The sequence below is a fragment of the Amaranthus tricolor genome, chromosome 6 (assembly GCF_026212465.1).
Source record: "Amaranthus tricolor cultivar Red isolate AtriRed21 chromosome 6, ASM2621246v1, whole genome shotgun sequence".
In the NCBI taxonomy this organism is placed as follows: domain Eukaryota; kingdom Viridiplantae; phylum Streptophyta; class Magnoliopsida; order Caryophyllales; family Amaranthaceae; genus Amaranthus; species Amaranthus tricolor.
Window position 1 is genome coordinate 25275203 of NC_080052.1, and position 19450 is coordinate 25294652.

At 32.1% G+C, this 19450-nt stretch overlaps 3 protein-coding genes across 4 annotated transcripts; 1 reads left to right on the forward strand and 2 right to left on the reverse strand.

Annotated features, from left to right (window-relative positions):
• The first annotated feature begins 2377 nt into the window (after window positions 1-2377).
• LOC130815709 (structural maintenance of chromosomes protein 4) lies at window positions 2378-3813 on the forward strand. Its single transcript, XM_057682195.1, has 2 exons — window positions 2378-2465; window positions 2966-3813. The coding sequence occupies exons 1-2, from the start codon at window positions 2384-2386 to the stop codon at window positions 3811-3813; spliced, it is 930 nt and encodes a 309-aa protein (XP_057538178.1). The 5' UTR covers window positions 2378-2383.
• Window positions 3814-4130: 317 nt separating this feature from the next.
• LOC130815012 (mediator of RNA polymerase II transcription subunit 19a-like) lies at window positions 4131-10533 on the reverse strand. Of its 2 annotated transcripts, none has more exons than XM_057681334.1 (6): window positions 10349-10533; window positions 8031-8089; window positions 7268-7557; window positions 6658-6870; window positions 5521-5597; window positions 4131-4462 (listed from the first exon to the last, which is right to left on the reverse strand). In XM_057681334.1, the coding sequence occupies exons 2-5, from the start codon at window positions 8059-8061 to the stop codon at window positions 5526-5528; spliced, it is 606 nt and encodes a 201-aa protein (XP_057537317.1). In that variant the 5' UTR covers window positions 8062-8089; window positions 10349-10533; the 3' UTR covers window positions 4131-4462; window positions 5521-5525. The 2 variants fall into 2 exon arrangements, with proteins under 2 accessions (XP_057537317.1, XP_057537316.1); XM_057681333.1 differs by having other exon boundaries at window positions 10318-10533.
• A 1249-nt stretch (window positions 10534-11782) lies between these two features.
• LOC130815011 (CSC1-like protein ERD4) lies at window positions 11783-18548 on the reverse strand. Its single transcript, XM_057681331.1, has 6 exons — window positions 18021-18548; window positions 15479-15627; window positions 14556-14831; window positions 12947-13791; window positions 12603-12858; window positions 11783-12507 (listed from the first exon to the last, which is right to left on the reverse strand). The coding sequence occupies exons 1-6, from the start codon at window positions 18280-18282 to the stop codon at window positions 12166-12168; spliced, it is 2130 nt and encodes a 709-aa protein (XP_057537314.1). The 5' UTR covers window positions 18283-18548; the 3' UTR covers window positions 11783-12165.
• Window positions 18549-19450: the final 902 nt, after the last annotated feature.

The following is a 19450-nucleotide window of genomic DNA, read 5'->3' on the forward strand; positions in this document are numbered from 1 at the left end:
TAAAAATTAACTTATCATACATACATAAATTAATATTTTATTTTTGTCTTTTTGGTTGAAACACTTTAGTTTTGATAACAATTTTAATTTTCATTATGATTTGGGATTAAACAAATTATAGGTTTACATAAGGAAATATAGTATATCAATAAATCGCATATATATATATATCTATATATATATATATATATATATATATATATATATATATATATATATATATATATATATATATATATATATATATATATATATATATATATATTCAATCAACAAATATTACAATGTGTTAATAATTTTCTTAAATATGAAATATATATCAAAAATTTTCATGTTAATGATAAAATTAGGAGGAAAAATTTTTAATGAGAGTATGACACACGTCACAAGCCATTTCTTTATTAGTATATTTTACTGATGATTATTGATATGAAATCAAGTATAAAAAATTTTCATGTCAATGATAGAAAATAGGCGAGAAAATTTTTAATGAAAGTGTGACACGTGTCCCAAGTCATTTCTTCATTAGTATATTTTATATTATATTGGCTTAAGTGGCAAATAAAGTAAATTTGAATGGCTAATTAAAAGTCATCTAACAATCGCAGAGAAAGACCGTTTAAACAAAATAAAGAATATTTATCAAATTAGGTCAGATATGATTAATGGTGAGATTATAAGCTTTAAATTAGTTCTTAAAATTTAAGTTTAGCACCTCTATTTACGTAGTTTTTTGCATTTTATGAAGAATTCCATTATAACTACATAGCAATGTTAAGAAACTACAAAGAGTACAAGATCAATCCAAAAAGTTTGTATACGTAGTCGACGAGTAAATAATCAATTATATTTAATTTACAAGACAATTTTATTTCTCATGTTTAAGGTTATCTACAAATTATTTAAGTTTATTATGCAAATAACAATATCATATCTCATATCTTAACAATTATTACTTATTTTTCTTAACAATTATTACTTTATCTTTAGTGGAGTAGTATATAGTATTCCCTCCGATTTTTTTAAATTGTCTCATTTAGTTTTGGCACATTATCCAACGCATTAATTCAATACTAAATATCTCTAATTGTGCATAAGTAATAATTATAAAAATTTGATATTAATAAAATTTACATTGAGACGAATCAAACAAGATCTCACGATATATTTTGACATCTAAATTAAAAATAGAATACAAATTAAGAATGATCTATAATTAGTGTCAAAAACTAAATGGAATAACTTAAAAGAATCGGAGGGAGTATATGTTTATTATTACTCTTATATATCTTTGGAAATATTATATATATATATATATATATATATATATATATATATATATATATATATATATATATATATAAAATAAAACCTGCATTGCACGGTGTTTTATACTAGTTTACTTTTAAAAATTTAAACATTTGGATAATATCCTTTTAAAAATTTAACTTTTTGGTTTTTTTTGAAAATTCAACCTTTATACTGGATTTTCTTCTAAAAGTCTTGTGTGTTTCTTCAACCTTTATACCGCAAATGACTATTTTGCCTAAAGCCCTGAACCCTAAACTTGCCCCTCCGTTCTCACTCTCAAGTTTATAGACTTTTTCTTTTTTTTTTTTTTTTTTTTGAGTTCTTTTTTTTTTTTTAGTTTTTAATTAAAAAAACAAGCACCAATATTGACTTGATACGTGACTTAATAAATGTTTTATTTTTTGGGATCAAATGTTAATATGTTTAATCGGTATAGTGTCATTTAACCTTTTAAAAGAAAATATAACGTAAAACTAGAATTTTTATAAAATAATTAAAAGGTCAAATTTCTAAAAGAATATTATCTAAAGGTTAGATATTTTTTAATTAATTTTTCCAAAAAATTATAAAAGAAATGGAGTTGATTTATGCATAAGTTGTTATATACATAAATACATGATCACAAATTTGTGAGAGACGGTCGTTTTGAGAGACGCGTTATATATATAAGGATTAAACAATCCAATTAATATAAATTAAAGAGAAAATAAAAATATGGGCTTCTTATTTTTAAAATTGTCTCTTTAAGAGATGATCTTTCTCAAGAGTAGCTGATACATATAAGAGGCACGAAGAAATCTATAATTAGGTTATACCAACAACTAAATGGCATTATGACCCTTAAAATAGTAAACAATTCTTGTTTAGAACATTTCACATAAAATTGTCAAAATTCCTTCCATTATATTAAGGAGGGAAAAAACAAAATTAAATAAAGTAAATCTCAGATTAACTTTTTGTATTTGCTAATTAAAGCCAACTTTTATTTTGCATTTTACAGGATATTTTTAACTACTTTTTAAAATTTCTCATTAGCCTTTCATAAATTCCCAAACACATTCAAAAATATATAATGAGTGGGGTCAGGGTATCTTCTTCCCCTGATCTTTTACCCATGTCTTCATCAAGCAACAATGAGGATTTAGGCTTAGAAGGTACATATTCCATTCTTTTTTTTAATTTTAACATCAACTATTGAGACTAATACTTACATATAAAATCTAATATTTGTTAGCTATAATTTTTAATAGTTTTTTTCAATTTTTGTCAAATTTTTGTCAATTCTCGATGGGTCAAGATTCATCGTTCTTAGCTTATGATTATAATAAATTATAATTTTAAAAATGACTTATTAAATTAGATGCATTTTTTGTTTATGCATGTTGTATACTCCATTATGCTTTCCATCACAATCAAACGTAAATAACTTTTTGTTAATACTAATGATGGTAAGGTGATGTAAATTCAACCCCCAAAGCCCGCTTAGATAAGAGCGGGAATCAAACCCCCAAAAACTACACAAATTCTTAAGTGAAATAGTCTCATGATAAGACTATTAATATTGGGCAAATTTATATATATTTAGTTTATTAAAGAGATTAATTATAATTTTAAAGTGGTCAATTATAATTTATTTTATTAGTGAAATAAATAGGTATTCAAACAAATGTAAAGGTGTTCTTGAAGCTACTTCAAGATCATCAAGAGGCATCAAACAAAGACGGAATAGATGAGAGAAAGGCACAGAGATTTGCAGGAATGTTGACTATCTTAGAGGATGTTAAAATAAGGCTGCAGAAAGTGCAACCTCCGGTGACGAAACGACATGCAGAACTTAGACGTTGTAACACTGATTTAAAAATCAATCGTCCTCCTAAAAATAGTCGGAAAACCAATGAAACTTTGATCTTAGACGAGAAAGAAAAGCTTCGAAGGGACTTAAATATAAGTTTTGCTGCACAAAAACGACTAGGTGTTATGTGCGCGACCATAGGTAGGGAGAAAGAAATTATAGCAAGAGAACTCACAAGAAAAGTACAAGAAGTGAATGAATTGGAAGAGCATGTTAACGACCTTATTGCGCAAAACGAAAAATTAACAGCAAAAATACAAGCATACGTAGCGGAGAAAAAAGAAATAAAAAGAAGGAATGCAGGGACGGAATATAGCTTGAAATACGCCGCATCTAAGGAGAGAAATAAGGAGCTTTCCGAGCAACTTCAAAAGTCGTTGGAGGGTTATAAGTTGTTCAAGAGGAAACATATAGAGGTTCAAGAGGAAAGGGATGCTATACAAGCCGCCATGGTTGAAGTACGAGAGGACGTCAAAGGTGGCATAAACCTTGTACATAGCCTCAAACAATGTGTCGATTCTTGTAGTCTCGGGGAGCAAGCTAAGGATATCAATGACAAGATTACTTGTTTGGAACAAATTTTCGAAAAACTCGAAACCAAGAGTTTGGGAGGACATAGAAGGTTTCAAGACCCTTTTCTCAGCTTCTAAACAAGCTATGCAATGTGCTTGATCTCTCTTTTTGGTGATTACTCATTAGAAGATGTTTCAAGACCAATATGTATCATAATATAACAATAAAATTTGGATTCTGTACCCTATATTCAATTGCTAAGTATTATAAATTCTTTTCATTGCTACTAAACTTGTAGCAAAAAGCTCCAATATACATGTGTTCATTCAGATTTCGATTATGATATTTCAAATCGAGTAGGATCGAGTCATATTTTGTTTCGATTAATCGGATCAATTTTGTACATCTCTATTCCGGTATTCATGGTTTACAATCAACGATTAATATACCAATATTTCCAAAATTATATCCATATCCAATATAATTGCAAGGCACCGTCACAAAATACCTCAGACGTATCTTCATTGTCAATAGAAGGTCGTCATAAAAAACACAACTTGGTACAGAGAACGATGGATAATATTCAAAATACAACAGCATTAGAGAAGAGACTTGAAAGGAAACTCGTTGCTTACTGTACCAGAAATTCCAAAACAAGAATGACAGAACAAGATGTACTCTGATAATCGATTCAACTGGAAAACTTCAGTTTGTGAGTTAAAATCCCAGAAGCAAATCTGCTGCCGATTAAGGTGTCTACTTAAGATGAGGCCCTTTTATCCAAACCTATTAGCAACATAGAAAGGTCATAAACAAAGCAAATAATAGTACGACATTAAGCTGATTCTTTACGTTTTATAAATACGAATTTAGAACCCACAGGACATGATGAAAGGAATGTCACAAGAGGAACTAGTGCTGCAGATTACCAGAATATTTCAGAAGCAAATAAAAATATATGATGAAATTTGTACAATACAATCAAATCTTAACGGAAAATCATGTAACTCGGTCTTAAACACAGTTGAAGACAAGTATAGGATGAGCTAAACACTCACAAATACATGTGTGTTATACCAATCCGGCTACTATGCTTCTGTGTTATATGATAAAAAATTCAATATTAAAGAAGGTTTTAATCAAATGACCCGGATCATGGCCTAAGCAGCCCAGGCAAAGATTTCCCCTGATCCTGAGCCCTCTCTGAAAACACAAGATCTCCATCTACTCTAACCAATAGCCAGCTTTTAGTAAGGCCTAAAACTACTGGTAAAATGCAATCATGTTACCATCTCATAAAACCCAAATCCAACTCCAATATGTCAGCAAACATTTATCAACAGCACCTACGAAATTTTAATCTTTTTTTTACGATAAGAAATTTACATCTTTACCCCCTGAACATATCCCCAATTCCATAGCCACCACAATAAGTAGTGCTGTATGGCTAAAGTTTGCAAATAAGAAATCAAACATTTCATTTAAAAGGAAGGATACTTATCTCAACATATTTGATTCAGAATCTTCTATGTATAATGCTCCAAAGACCCGAGGTATTTTATGTCCATGGAGCATATTGTATATATGAACTGGAATCCTAAATGAAGCCAACATTGTTTCTATTCTGTTGTTTCGACTATACGTTTCACCAGTATTACCAATCCTAAAGGTCTGCATCTGGTACTTATCAAGCAGCTTTACTAAGTTGGGTCAAGTTACACGCATAGTCAAACATGACCTTTTAACTATTCATTATTTAGACCGTTCATGTTCTTTGATAGGGGGATGGGCAGATGAGAAGTACGATGGAAAAGACACAACACATCTAGAAATCCCCAATTTACCTCTTCTACTTCATGCCTGTGGATGCACGTGAAGCATACTGACTTGAATCATGCTGACTCCCATCACGCTGCCTCTTCTGAAAACAGATAGAAATCATTTCAAAATTTATAGCATATGACCAGAAAGAGTTAATTCCAAGATCCAACACTAAGCTTGACTATCCACAAGAAGCTTGTTAGACCCAGTGGCGGATCTTGAAAATTATTATGGAGAGGCCATTTAACATAGAACCAAATGATTAGAACATATTTTAGGGAGGGGGGGTTGACAGGCCGAAGCCAAGGTCCACCAATATATTCAGACCTATTCTAAATGTAAGAAAGGGAATAAAGCACCATTTACTAGATAGATTAGGACCCACATTTCTCAATTACATGCAAGTATACACCTATATCTGAAAACATGGTTAAGCCCCAACAATATAAATGGAAGGCACTATTTACAAAGCACGGTCAGAGCAAAAATAGGCAGAACACGAACAAGAACATTAGGTCCTTAGACCCCCGCCATAATCGTATCCTTAATATAGCTCATACTTCAGAGTATTCCCAATGAACCAGTCAAGTTATAGAAAGAAGTTAAAGAATAAAAATCCTATTCCCTTTAGCAATATTGGGGCTTTGGACTTGAAGTGCTAACTCTGAGTTTCTGACACCTTGTCAAGTGATGAAAGTCAAGTTAATACAGAACACCCCAGCTTAAAACAAATTAGCAGTGAACAGGTGTTTCTCTATCCTGCCTTGACTCTTGACTAAGCTGGAACGATTACATCAAGAATAATTTGTAATAATTTCAGACTTTCAGCTATTTAAAGATCAGTAATTTAGATGTTCATCTCTCTATAGCCCACTTAAGGCCGGGTTCATGGAAGGTGGCACCCATTTTTCTATGAAATCACTAGACAAAAAATAAATCAAAAACCTAACTTGCGAGATCATGAAAGCTGGTTTGTGAATCCCACATGAACTTGAGAACATGCGAAGTATAAACATCTAAGATTAACTTTAAAACAATCCTAAGACGGAAAGAGTAAGAATGCACTATCATGGTTCTAGGCATCTAGCAGAGACAAGCATCATCAATAGTAAAATCATCTAACTATCTCATGTTAAAGCTCATAAAACACCTAAACAAACCTTTTCTCGGTTCTTCAAGGGATCAGGACCATTGTTCTGAAATCTAATAGTGTTCTTTCCCCTAGCTTCATCATCAATGTTACGCTTTGATTGATGCTTGTGCAATTTAAGTTGTTTACTTTTATGCTTTTCCCCTTTTCTATCTTTCTTGTGGCGTCTCTCCTTGGCTTTGTTTCCTAACATCAAAACAGCGGTAGGAGTTCCTCTATCTGGCTGTCGTCAACAATGCAAAATTACTGCATTATTTTCTGTTTGACAGACGCCAGGCTGAATCATGCTCATATTGGCAATACACGTGAGGTAAGAAACCAAACAAATAAACATGGCAGTAGATCATGCAAGTGAATTTAATAACACAAAAATAACAAGTTTGTAAAATGTTCCTGGTATCTTCTCCCAGTTTTCTTCAATTTCAGATCCAGTACTGTGGGCAAACAATACTGAGGCACATTTCACAAAGAAACTTTACTCTTTCTGCTACACAAGCAAGTGAATAATGAAAATCCAAACCATAGTCTCGGTAAAATATCTTATTTAACAATCAACCCCCAGGTCCCCTACAAAACTCAACAACTGAGCTCAAGAAAATAGATATGCAGTTGCATCTTACTGAAGACAATTTAGCAGCTGAAGCTTCCTGCATATGAAAGACATCTGTCAAGACATCTAAGCCAAATGGATGAATGCATCGATTTTGCTTTCTGGGTAGTGTAACATCCTGAAACAATTGATCCAGCTCCATTCCATCTCCTTTTCTTATTTCTCTATCTCCTACGACATTATGAAGGTAATTTGTCTCTGATATTGACAATGGAAGTGATTTCTTGCAGAAGAATTCATGATGAGGCCAAAGTTTGTAGTGACTTATGAGATCAACAGAGCCACCAAGCTCCTTGGGCCCTGAAATAGAAGTGAAAAATCTCTTTTTTTACACTGGAAGACCTAAAAAATGGATCTCATCATCATGCATGAACTTTTAAAGTGATTTCAAGATAGTAGGAATTATCAAGACATCAACACCACCAAAAACAAAATTATGCTTAGAGATACACGATCCAAGACCTTACAATTACAGGGACAGTAATTAAACATAGTTGGAAATTAAATAGAAGTCCTTTATACCACTATCCCAAAATCAAAGCTAAAGCCTATAAGCTCTAGTAAATAGGAATAGTTCCAACTATTTTACACGATACACACAACTTGTATACAAGCTCCCGTTGTATCTTTTATTAATATGAACTTCTGTCTAATATCATGTCACTTAGACGACCACCTACTAAGGGATATTGTCCTAAGTCGGGGAATTTCATACTTAAAAAGTATGAAACTAACCCATATTAGTTAGAGTCCCATTAGCTAAATTGACTTACCATTTCCAAACTTCAGACTCTCAAAGCCCATTATGACATAAAAAGCAGCTTCTCAACATCTGAAACCAAGAAAGAAAAGTGTACTTAGCTATCATTTTTACAACACTGTAAGGTTTAGGTAAGCAACAAACATCATTAGTTATAGAAACTTGCATCATAATTGCTCATAGACCCTCAAGTCACAGTTTGAACATTCAAAATAGTAACACTTAAAGTAATCAATAGTTTGACAAGCAGAAGGAAAACAAATTGAATAACTTCTGCCTATCAAAGTATACATGGTTCTATGGATTATACACTCGATACAACTCTATGTGCACAAGAATGAAAAGACATTATAACTCGAATACTATCAAGACTGACATAAACACAATGTTCCAAACTCTTAGCCGAGAAAGAATTTGGACAAGTATAACAAAACATATAATACTTTAGTTTCAAAGCAAGTGCCTTATTTCTATTTTAGTCAATTTCACTACCAGTGTCCTATTTCTCTATTTAGAAAGCCATTTTCAGTTCATGTTTATTTGGATCCCCCAACTTCAAATTTTTTTTCCCATCAACATGCATATTCTTAAGATTTGTGCAAAAGTAAATGTGACACTTGCTTTGAAATGGAGGGAGTATAACATAGTTATGTGTTAGATAATTTAGAATATAAAAGGTTTTAAGAAAGTTTAAGTATACTTATTATCCCATGGCAAGTACTATGAAAATAGTGGCTAAAAGTACTATTAAACTAGTAAGGACAAAAGGGTAATTTCCTAGGTCCAAGGTAGAAAAACGGATGCAATTGAAAGTGAAGAAAACAGTAGGTTAGCAGCGACTCGTCGCATACTTTCTGAAAAATTGCAAAGTTGCATAGAAGAAAATGCCGACTCGGCTTAAAAGCGAGGAGTTGTCGCTTCTAAGATGCTACTCGCCGCCTAGGTCCTGGACTTCTGTACGCGGGTTTTTCTTTGGATTTTGGCAGTTAGAGTTTTATTTTAATCCTAATCACTCCCACTATTCAGTCACTAAGTGACATGAGGTAGTGGGAAACACGGGCAAGTGGAGTTTAGAATCCAACTCCTATATAAGGAGATCAAATGAAGGATTATTTCACTCTCTAAAATCCGCAACGTTTTCTCTCTTTGCTCCCTACTTTTATTCTCTACAAATTCTTAAAAGTGAAAGAATCTTGCGAATTCTCATCACTTTATTTCTTAGATTGTTCTATATACTCTCTTGTTCTTCACACTGATCAAGTATATAGTGCTTACATTTGATTGCAAATTGTTGTCTCTAAAAGTGTATTCCATGTTCTTAAACCTAAGCACCAAGTATTTTAGGCGGAGTAACGCTTTTAGGAAAACTAGATATTGTCTTGGTTTGGTATCAAGTTTCTGAAGACATTATTGTCTAAAAGCATCTTCCCTAAGTGGTTAGATTTACTTTAAGTATTTTATTTCAATTGTAATTTCAATTCCACAAATTTGTAGTAGGCGTTAAGATTTGTAATCTCTTTTTCAGTGCTTGTAATTTTGTCAAGTTTTTCTATCTATACAAAAACTATATCGGTTTTAAATATCACAATCTAAAAGTGTTAGCTTTAGATTCAATATTATGAGCTATCAAACGCCAAACAAAACCAATTCATTGGCCTTCAAGGTCCCTAGACAATCACAAAGTCCTAACTATGGACATAACCAAACCATAACACAATATTAATACAAATAAAAACAAATGCCAACACCAACAACCAAGGGTATGTTGCCTTCCATTTAGACAAACTATTAATGCCGAAGGATACTCAAATGAAGTGAGAATGTGATAGAATAATTACTTATAAGCACTAAAGTGAATTTAAGTACTGGTCAGTTGGACATACCTAGTACCTCAACCCAAGATTAATATAAAAGTATGAATTTATTCTCAGTTTTAATCAATAGTATCCAATATCCATAAATTGTAGATAAAGATTCAGGACTCTCCAGAATCCAGATAAACCCAATGTATTGTTACTCATCACCTTCAAGAAATTATTATCAAACTCCTAAGAAACCATTTTTAACATAATAACAAAGCAAAGTATACAGCATATACCGCACAGCTAATCAATGGTATACTTGTAATCTTGTATATTAAGTTAAACAACATATACATTCATCAGACCTAATCATGAAAACTGCGCAACATGATTCAATCTGAATCGATCAATCGGGTCTCCAAAATTATTTGAATCACAATTTACATAACCAAATCAAAATCACAAGATACACAATAGAATGGGAGGGTTTCGACAAACCAATGAGGATAAATATGGGGCAGCAGCGTACGGTCACTGTGTGGCTCGAAGGCGGCGGCGCGAGGATGAAGAACTGGTTAACACTTAACAGTGCAAATTCAGGAAAAAAAAGGAGGGGAAATAAAAAATTCCTAAACACAACAAAGTCGGATATAAAAGAAATCAAATCTTACTTCTCCCTCTGTTCTATGTATTTTGTTCGTGTAATTTATGCACAATTGGTATTGTATAAGACCGTGTTGACCATGATATGGGTTTATTTAAATAATTTAATAGTAAAAAATATTAAAAAAAAATGAAAACTGAATTTTCAGGAAGTGGTTTTAAAAAAAAAATTAAATGTAAGTATTTTTTAAAAGTTTGTGCTGGCTCAATTGAAGTCGTTTCATGGTGAGACGGTCTCAATCGAGAAATAGTAGTTTAATAAGATTTGTAAGAGTTATATTAAAGATAAAATATATTCATACAAGATTTTATTTGATTTATGGCAAAGTTTTTTATTAAATAATTTTTAAAAATTTTTATAATGTATATAATAGAGATATTAACGCTTGACACTTATTTAAAAAAAATATGCAAAATGTAAAATGGGCAATAAAAAACATAGGAAATAATTAAAGCTTAAGATTACATAACATTGACTATGCAAAAGTACATCTACATGTCTATTCTAAACTAATTTATGGATTTCTTTTTTAATATAGGGCAAAGGTAGTATGCGACTTAATCTAGACTAACTTGCATAAAAAGCGTGACTTGACCTAGGCTAAATTGCACAAAAAGCGTGACTTGACCTAGACTAAATTGCACAAAAAGCGTGACTTGACCTAGGCTAAATTGCACAAAAAGCGTGACTTAACCTGGGCTAAGTTACACAAAAAGCATGACTTAACTTGGGTTAAGTTGCATAAAATGCGCGACTTAGCCTAGGTCCGATAGCATCTTTTGTTCTACATGAACGTTTGTGTGATTTGGTCTCATTTCCTTTTTATTGTTAATTATTTCTTAGTTGATTATTTGGTTACTGATAATTATACTCTAATTAACTTTTTGCTTAATTATTATTTATTATTGTTAATTATCTATTTGTTTAATTATTATTGTTAATAATTTATTTAATTATTTTTACAATAATTTGTTTGATTTTTTTAATAAATATTAGTTTAATTAATCAATTTATTTATTTTGTATTTTTAATTATGTCGAAATGGACTTGTTAGAGGTGTCCCTAATAAAAATGGTGTTACCAAGTCTGTCCATCGTACTAGTTGGACGAGACAGAGGTTGAGGCTACATTAGATGGTCAAATTCAACTCAATCAATCTCATTAATACATTCAACTCTCCTAAATCCCATCCTAAATGAGAGTCACTTAATGGCATTGGAATAATGGCTGATCTAACACTAACCATCAATATTGCAAAAAAAAAAAAAAAGTCTTTGAAATACAACTAACATTAAAAAATGTTCAAAATTAAAAAACTAGAGTATTGAATAGGATAATTCACACATAAGTCCCATACTTAGATATCATCATCATACATTCATACCCAATATATCCCACCCATAGAAAACTATAATCAGAGTCTGGGGAGGGAAGAACGACGGCAGCTCATACCCATAGAGGAGAGTGCAGTCAAAGAGTCCCTCGATTCGAAAAAGGTTTCAAAGAGAGAGAAACCTGCAATTTACAAAGAGACCCATACTTAGATATGTACTCCTAAAAACAAAGTATCAACAAGTGAGACTAAGCTTATGGCTTTCCACACAATAAAAGAGTAGAAGAAATGAAAGAAAAAATGATATAAATGTACATGATCAAACAAACACCTACATAGAAACTTAAGACTAAACATCTCCATACTCCACATCTAGCTTATCTGAACCCAAACTTGGAGGAAAAAATGATTGGTAAACACGTTCATAGTTCGGAGTTTCCTTCAGTTTACAACTTGCAACTTCAAGAGCCGTGTGTTGAAAAAAGCCGTAGAATTTCTTGTTACACACGAACGCAAAGATTAAGGAAATGATCGGAAGTGGAATGATTAGGGCAGCATAGGGGAACTCCTTTACTCCAAAGTAACCAAGCATGGTAATTTGATAAAGGACTAGTGCAGCAAGAAATCTTTTATGCATATGAGGCCACATTCTTCCGTAGCTCTCAAATGACGGAACATAGACTTTTAGAGCCTGGCATAAAATGGAATCAAAACTTATCATACTATCGACTAAATGTAGGGTTTGTCGAACTGGTGAGAAAACGTCTTTGAAACCGAAGAAATTACCTGATTCCTCATGACGAGCCATCCTAGACCGAAGTAGAGAGCACCAAAGGGAATGATAAGAGGTGCAATCACAGAGTAGCAGAGGGTAATTGTGAGAATAAGCATGTCACCGGGAAACCTGGTCGCATATCCGAAATCTCCTGGAGCCCATGCCGCATCCACCTCAGATTTCGTCTTGCAGAGATATTTCTTTTTCAAATGGAATATTATCAACGGAACTAATCTAGACAACTCCAACCCATATCCTACGAAAAACCTGCATCGAAATGTCGACGCAAAACATGTGAATTATCGCAATGATACTTATCAGTTACCAATGACGAAAATGTGGAGGAATGACTTACTTGAGAGCCACAAAAGTCAAGAAGAAGGTCGCATTTTTCGGAAGGCCCCTCCCAAGTATATTGGGAATTTCACCTGGGTTTTTCTTCATATCTTTGAAGTTACCACATAGGGTTCCACCAAGAGTTACTCCAATGAAGACATTCAAAACAATGAAGTAGAAATATTTCCCAGAAGCAGCCCTTACTGCATGACTTTCCGAAGAAATTCCTTCGACTTTCGAAAGTAACATGAGTACTTTGGGCAGCATAGCCAGAAATATGATGAGGGCAAGTTGAGGAAGATAAGCTTCCAACACTGTTCGAATTGCGGGTATTTCGACAACAGGTTTTATGAAAGGTAGAATCTTTGTGAGATTCTGCAATGTTGTGAATGCAGACAAGATTCCAATAGGAATCATGAAGAAAGATATCGTCAAAGCAACAATGACGTAGACAACGTACTTGCGTACTTCTCTGGCATAATAATTGAGAGAAAGGTTACTCCAAATCAGTTGACGTGGTTCAGGAGCATCCTCGACTGTCCAAGTATCGATCATTGGAGCATGTATACTCTGAGCAGCAGAAGCTGCAGTCACCCTGCTCGAAAAGAATACAAGTGCTGAAGAAAGTTGACGATCTCTTAAGGTCGCTTGTTGCACTGTTTCTAACTTTGGTGTAAGTTCATTTATCTTCTCATTGCAGTACTCTATGGTATCTACCTTCTTCCCGTAGAGTCCAAGGAAGCCAATGCGGTTCGTGGGTCTAACTCCCTCGGTGTTACCAATTGTTTTTGACTTCGCAAATACTGCTTCAGCACGCACAAGTTTCTTCCGGTATCCCTCCAACTCTTCCCAAATCTTGTTCACCTGTAAAATAAAAAGGGCTAATCTATCAATCACTAGAAACTAACGGTTCGTAGTCGCAACCATCAATGATCTTCTCCAAATAAGATGGTTAGATTAAAAAAAGACTCGTAAAACTGTAACACACTTCATGTTGATCTGTGGCTTTCAAAGGGACTTATTTTCTACCATAGTGCCCAACATTGATTTTGTTTTCTACCACATAATATGCAAGGGATACGACCAACTAGTGAGATAACTCCCTTTTGAAACAGCAATCATCCCAAGTATAACAATGCAACTACAACGCCAAATTCTTTATCTCAAAAAATTGAGATTAGCTAAATGAGCCAATAGATCAATTCCAATGGTCGTCCACGTGAATTTTTCTTCTCCATGACAAACATATCGCTAACATAGAAGCATCAGGTCTAACGGTCACAAGGACAGGACACAAGACAAATACATACAGAGAGATTCACCTTCCACTCTCGAATATAGGTATGACTTACAAGTTACAATCACATTATTCACACCTTGTCTTAGACGATTGTCTGTCGATAGTTGACTACTTAGTTTAGCAAACTAGCCCAACGAAAATTCGATTAAGGCGCAAAAGAGAAACAACTGAATCACAAGCATGATATGAAATGTAAATACCTAATCAATAAGGATCTATTCTTGCAGCATTCTAGGACACTCAAGTAAGAAATGTGTTGCTGTGCAATTATTGCATATAGGGAGCATATCAAAAGGAGTAAATCAAACGAAATTGATGTGAAACCCACCTCCTTATTGTCTGTTACTACCATTGACCTGTAGAAGGTATCTGGATAAATGTCCTTGAAATATGCATCAACTTGTTCCTTCCTGGTCTCGCCTTCCAACAGAGAGGGTATATCTCTAACAAGTATTGCAAATTGTTCTGATCTCACTTCAGGAGATTTAAGAGCTGTAGCCCTTATTACAGAAACATGTTTATATGCTTTCCACAAGAGATAATATGTAACCAGAGAAACCCAGTAGACAGCTGCTAAAAACGCCCATAATCTTGGACTGTTTTGCTGTAAATGGAAGTGAGCTTTATCAGAAATTTGTTTGAAATCAATACTAAAGTAATAATTATGGCAAGCTACCATCTCAACTAAAATGGTTGAGGTCTAGAGATACATTATATGCTCTACATTTCCTCACACGGTAGCTCTTTGAGTTAGAAGTCTAGAAGTGTAGAGGTAACACATGACATATGTTAGGCCGTGACAATTCGTGATATCACCCCATGGCCCCAATCGTGTCGACACATCCACGGGGCACCCTTGGGCTTGGGCCGACAAACCCACGGGTTCTTGATGAGGTTCACTATATCCCAAAACCATATGATATTAGGAGAATTGCCCAACAAGCATTATAGCAAGTATTTCCAACATCTTTCTCACATGTGAAGTATGATCTTTCTACAATCCATTAGTTTAGCTATATGGGATCTTTCTCACATGTGAAATATTTCCAACATCTTCATATAAAGCACTAAATATTCAGTTGAAAGACAAATGACATTTGAACACGTGACGTCGACACGTCACTCACATTTGCTTCTGATACCATGTCAAAGAAACAACGCAACCAACTGTTTTGGTTGAGTTGGTACTTGACAAAGATTCATAATTTGTAAAAGTAACACTACTAAGGAAAAGAAGAATGCAAAGCTTACTCCAACATGCCCCATGGAGAACTGATCTAGCTCAGCCATAGTTGTTTCATTGGGGTTGGTGCTATTTAATTTGACACTGTGATCAGTGGCGGCAATGGGCAATAAAGCTGGAAGTAGCACAATGCCAGCCAAAACTAGCATTGTGAGAGCTGAAAAAAAAAAAAGAAACAATCAATGTCAGTAGCTTAAGATTATTTTATTTGCAAGGAAATTATTTTACAAATAGCAGATTTGTATCCAGTTAAATAATCAGTGAAATTTCTGAAGTAGAAAATTATTAGAGTAAAAATAGAAATTTTAACAAGTAATTGGAGCTTAGGATACTATTTTTAGAAGAGAGATTTAATATTAACTTAACTAGTTAGAGCCTTAGAGGTAATATTGTAGACATATATCTATTTCTTGGAGATGAAACAACATAGGCAAGGCAAAATTATTAGTGGGCAAAGTCGGACATTGTTCCCTCAAAAATCCTCAGAAGTAGAGAGTAGTATTGATGGGGTATTTGGCCTATAAACTATTATGATTTCTATGTATGTTTATCAAAATATTTGTTAGTTTTGCTGTCAAGCATAGTAAATTTACTCAATTATCATAAATTCCTAATAATTTTTAACCCCTCATCTAAATATTTTTTTTTAAACATTAATGCATAATATTTTGATTATTCCTCATATAAAGTTCTGCTTTCGCTTCAATAAGAGTCAAAAGCCATTATTTTCAAATGTAAAAAGCTTAAAATAGCAATTTACAACAAATAAAGATTTAATGTGATAAGGAAACCTCAACTTTCAACTTAATTGACAACTACTCCACATATTGCTCACAATCTCAAATTTTAGAGTTTATAAAATTGACTCGATTAACCAAAGTTAAGTATAATTCGATTCAATTCATCTCGATCCAATTTAAAAAAAACCATATATAAAAATCAAAATTAAATTATTAAGATGTTATGCTCAAAAATTAAAATTAATCCGAATTAAAATATTATACCACAAACCCGCTCCAAAACAAACTTCAAAACACCTCTAAACCTTACAATAACTGGGGGCCGTAGACTTTGGATTTTATATTTAGTAACAAAGTTATCATATTTCCTACAAAAACAGAATGGATGACGATTCAACATCATAATTACTTGTAACGAATAAACACACTTGACAATCGAGGAAGATGTGACATGTGACCCTAAACTACTTTATCTAAAACTAATCGCTTAAAAATAAGCAGCCAAATCAAGTGCCACGTGGCATGTTATTTGTGAATCTTGAAGACAACTAACACTTCTAATATTTTAATACTCCACTTGTAAAAATCTTCCAAGAGTGCATTGAGGTGGGACTCATGAAGTATATAATGTTAGATTTTAAATTTAAAAGATGGAACTTTATTATAAAAAATAGTAATATTCCTACAACTAATTTTGAATGGCTAGAGACTAGAAATGAAACTAGCAGATAGATAGATATTTCATAAAACTACATTTTAAAAATTTATAACAAAATAATGTTTTTTCATCATCTCATTTTATTCTTCTTGTAACTACTCTATCATAATTTATCAATATTACTTGTTTATAATTTTTAATTATATATAATTAGATATATTACAAATAAAAATTAAAATTTTATATTGTTAAATGTGAAAAATACAAATATAGCTAAAATTTCAAGACAAAAAGAGCACTACTTCCAAGTTGTAATGTAACAGGATCCGGACTGAATGAGACAGCAAGGAAAGATGAATATAATAATGAGTTATACTTTAATAAAAATAGTTAGAAAAGCAATGTATGTTAGCTGTTTTTGATAGAAAGAGATGATTTATTCAACTTTAATCAAAACGCTTTCGGAAGAGGATTGATTGTGAACCAAGCACAGTTGTTCTAAATCTACAATACACTAATACCAAACACATTTAAATTATTCTCACTTTGGAACTTGTAGCCTAAGTTTGTAAAGACATAAATGTATTTGATATTTATTCAATCTTTTTAGTAAATTTGATTTGATCAATAATCGATCCAATGACAAACCTAATTCCTCATAATCAAACCTAAATCTTTAGACTATCTTGTATTAGATTTTCACAAACTTTTAACCATTAATTTTTTAGTTTTACCGATAAAGAGATTCATACAAATTACAATATTCTTTTCAGTTTTACACTCTTTAGTTTTACATTTAATTACGGAATAGAACATATTTAATTCTAATAACAGTCCAAAAAACATGAGCAAACTAATTTAAAAAATAATTTTACCAATTTTTAAAAGTTGGCAATTAAATGAAGGATTTGCAAGTGTTAACTGTAATATATTTATTGGTGTAATGGTGTTGTATAAGGAAAGTGAATACATTCTTCGTTGCGATGCCACGAATAGGAAAACTGAAATTCTCTAACATCAATCTTTTACTACATTATTTTTTTACTATATTTAATTAGTTGCTTCTCAAAAAATATAAAATAAAAATATCTTCATATTTACTCATAATTGAAAAAAAAATGAATTTAACTGAAGAAAGAAAAAAGAAATTACCAGTGGAAAGATAGACGAAATAAACGGCAGTATCAACACCAGAAACAGCGATAATCTCATCTTCTTTGGAAGAAATAGCTTCTTTAATCCAAGAAATCGGGTTCCGGCTTCCCGACCCGATTTCTAAACCCTTAAGAATCCGATTCGGATAGTAAATCACTTGGTTTCCGGGTTTTCTCGAAAGCCAAGCGAATATCAACATCAAAACCACAAATATAAGAAAAGAAGTAATCACAGACGTCACAAACGAACTGAAATCCATTCTATTCTACTATTTTTCTTCTTTTTCTTACAATTACTGAATTTATTTGAAATTAGTAGTTGATAATGGAGGAGTAAAGGAGGAAAGAGCATTTAAATTACTCGTATCGGTGTCTGTAACGTGTAATTAAAGCGTCGTTTTCTTTTGAAAAGGAGAGAGAGAGTAATTGTAATTGATTGAAGAGGGTTTTATGACACTTTTGCGTCGGCAACTGTTAGAAAGTGTCGAGAATATGAGGCGTTAGATTTCAGGTGCGGAAGTTAAAAGGGTGTGACGACGTAGAAAAATGGCCGTTAGATCTAATGGATATTTTTGAGTGGGGATGACCGTTATGAACGGGAATTGAGAGAGACTGCTTGTCTCGTTGTCTAGTCTATAATCTACTTCGAATCCATAATCATCAATAAATCAATCAATCATCAACAATCAATAAATAATAAATAATGAATAAAATATACTAATGAAGAAACAATTTGAAACACGTATTATATTATCATTAAAAATTTTCCTCCCTTTTTTCAATCATTGATAGAAAATTTTTGATTTTTGATATGATATTTAAGCAAACAATCAATCAATAAAATATACTAATGAAAAAACGACTTGAAATACGTATCACATTGTAATTAATAATTTTATTGACTTTTTTCATTCATTGATAAAATATACTAATGAAGAAACAATTTGAGACACGTATTACATTATCATTAAAAAATTTCCCCCCTTTTTTCAATCATTGATAGAAAAATTTTTGATTTTTGATATGATATTTAAGCAAACAATCAATCAATCAATAAAATATACTAATGAAGAAATGACTTGAAATACGTGTCACATTGTCATTAAAAATTTTCTTGACTTTTTTCATTCATTGATTGGGAAATTTTTTATTTTTGATATGATATTTAGGAAAACAATTAATTCATTAAAACATGTAATATTTATCGATGTACTATAATTATATGTGATGATCTATTGAAATACTATATTTCCTTATCATCATTTGAACTTAGATAAATCATTATCACATGATGAATAAGCTAACTAATTTGACTATTTTTTCAACTAAATTTTCCCTCATATCTATCATGGTTGAAAACTTTTAAATTTTATATGTCTCTATTATCAATAATTACTATAAGTATATATTTTGATATTGTTGTATAAT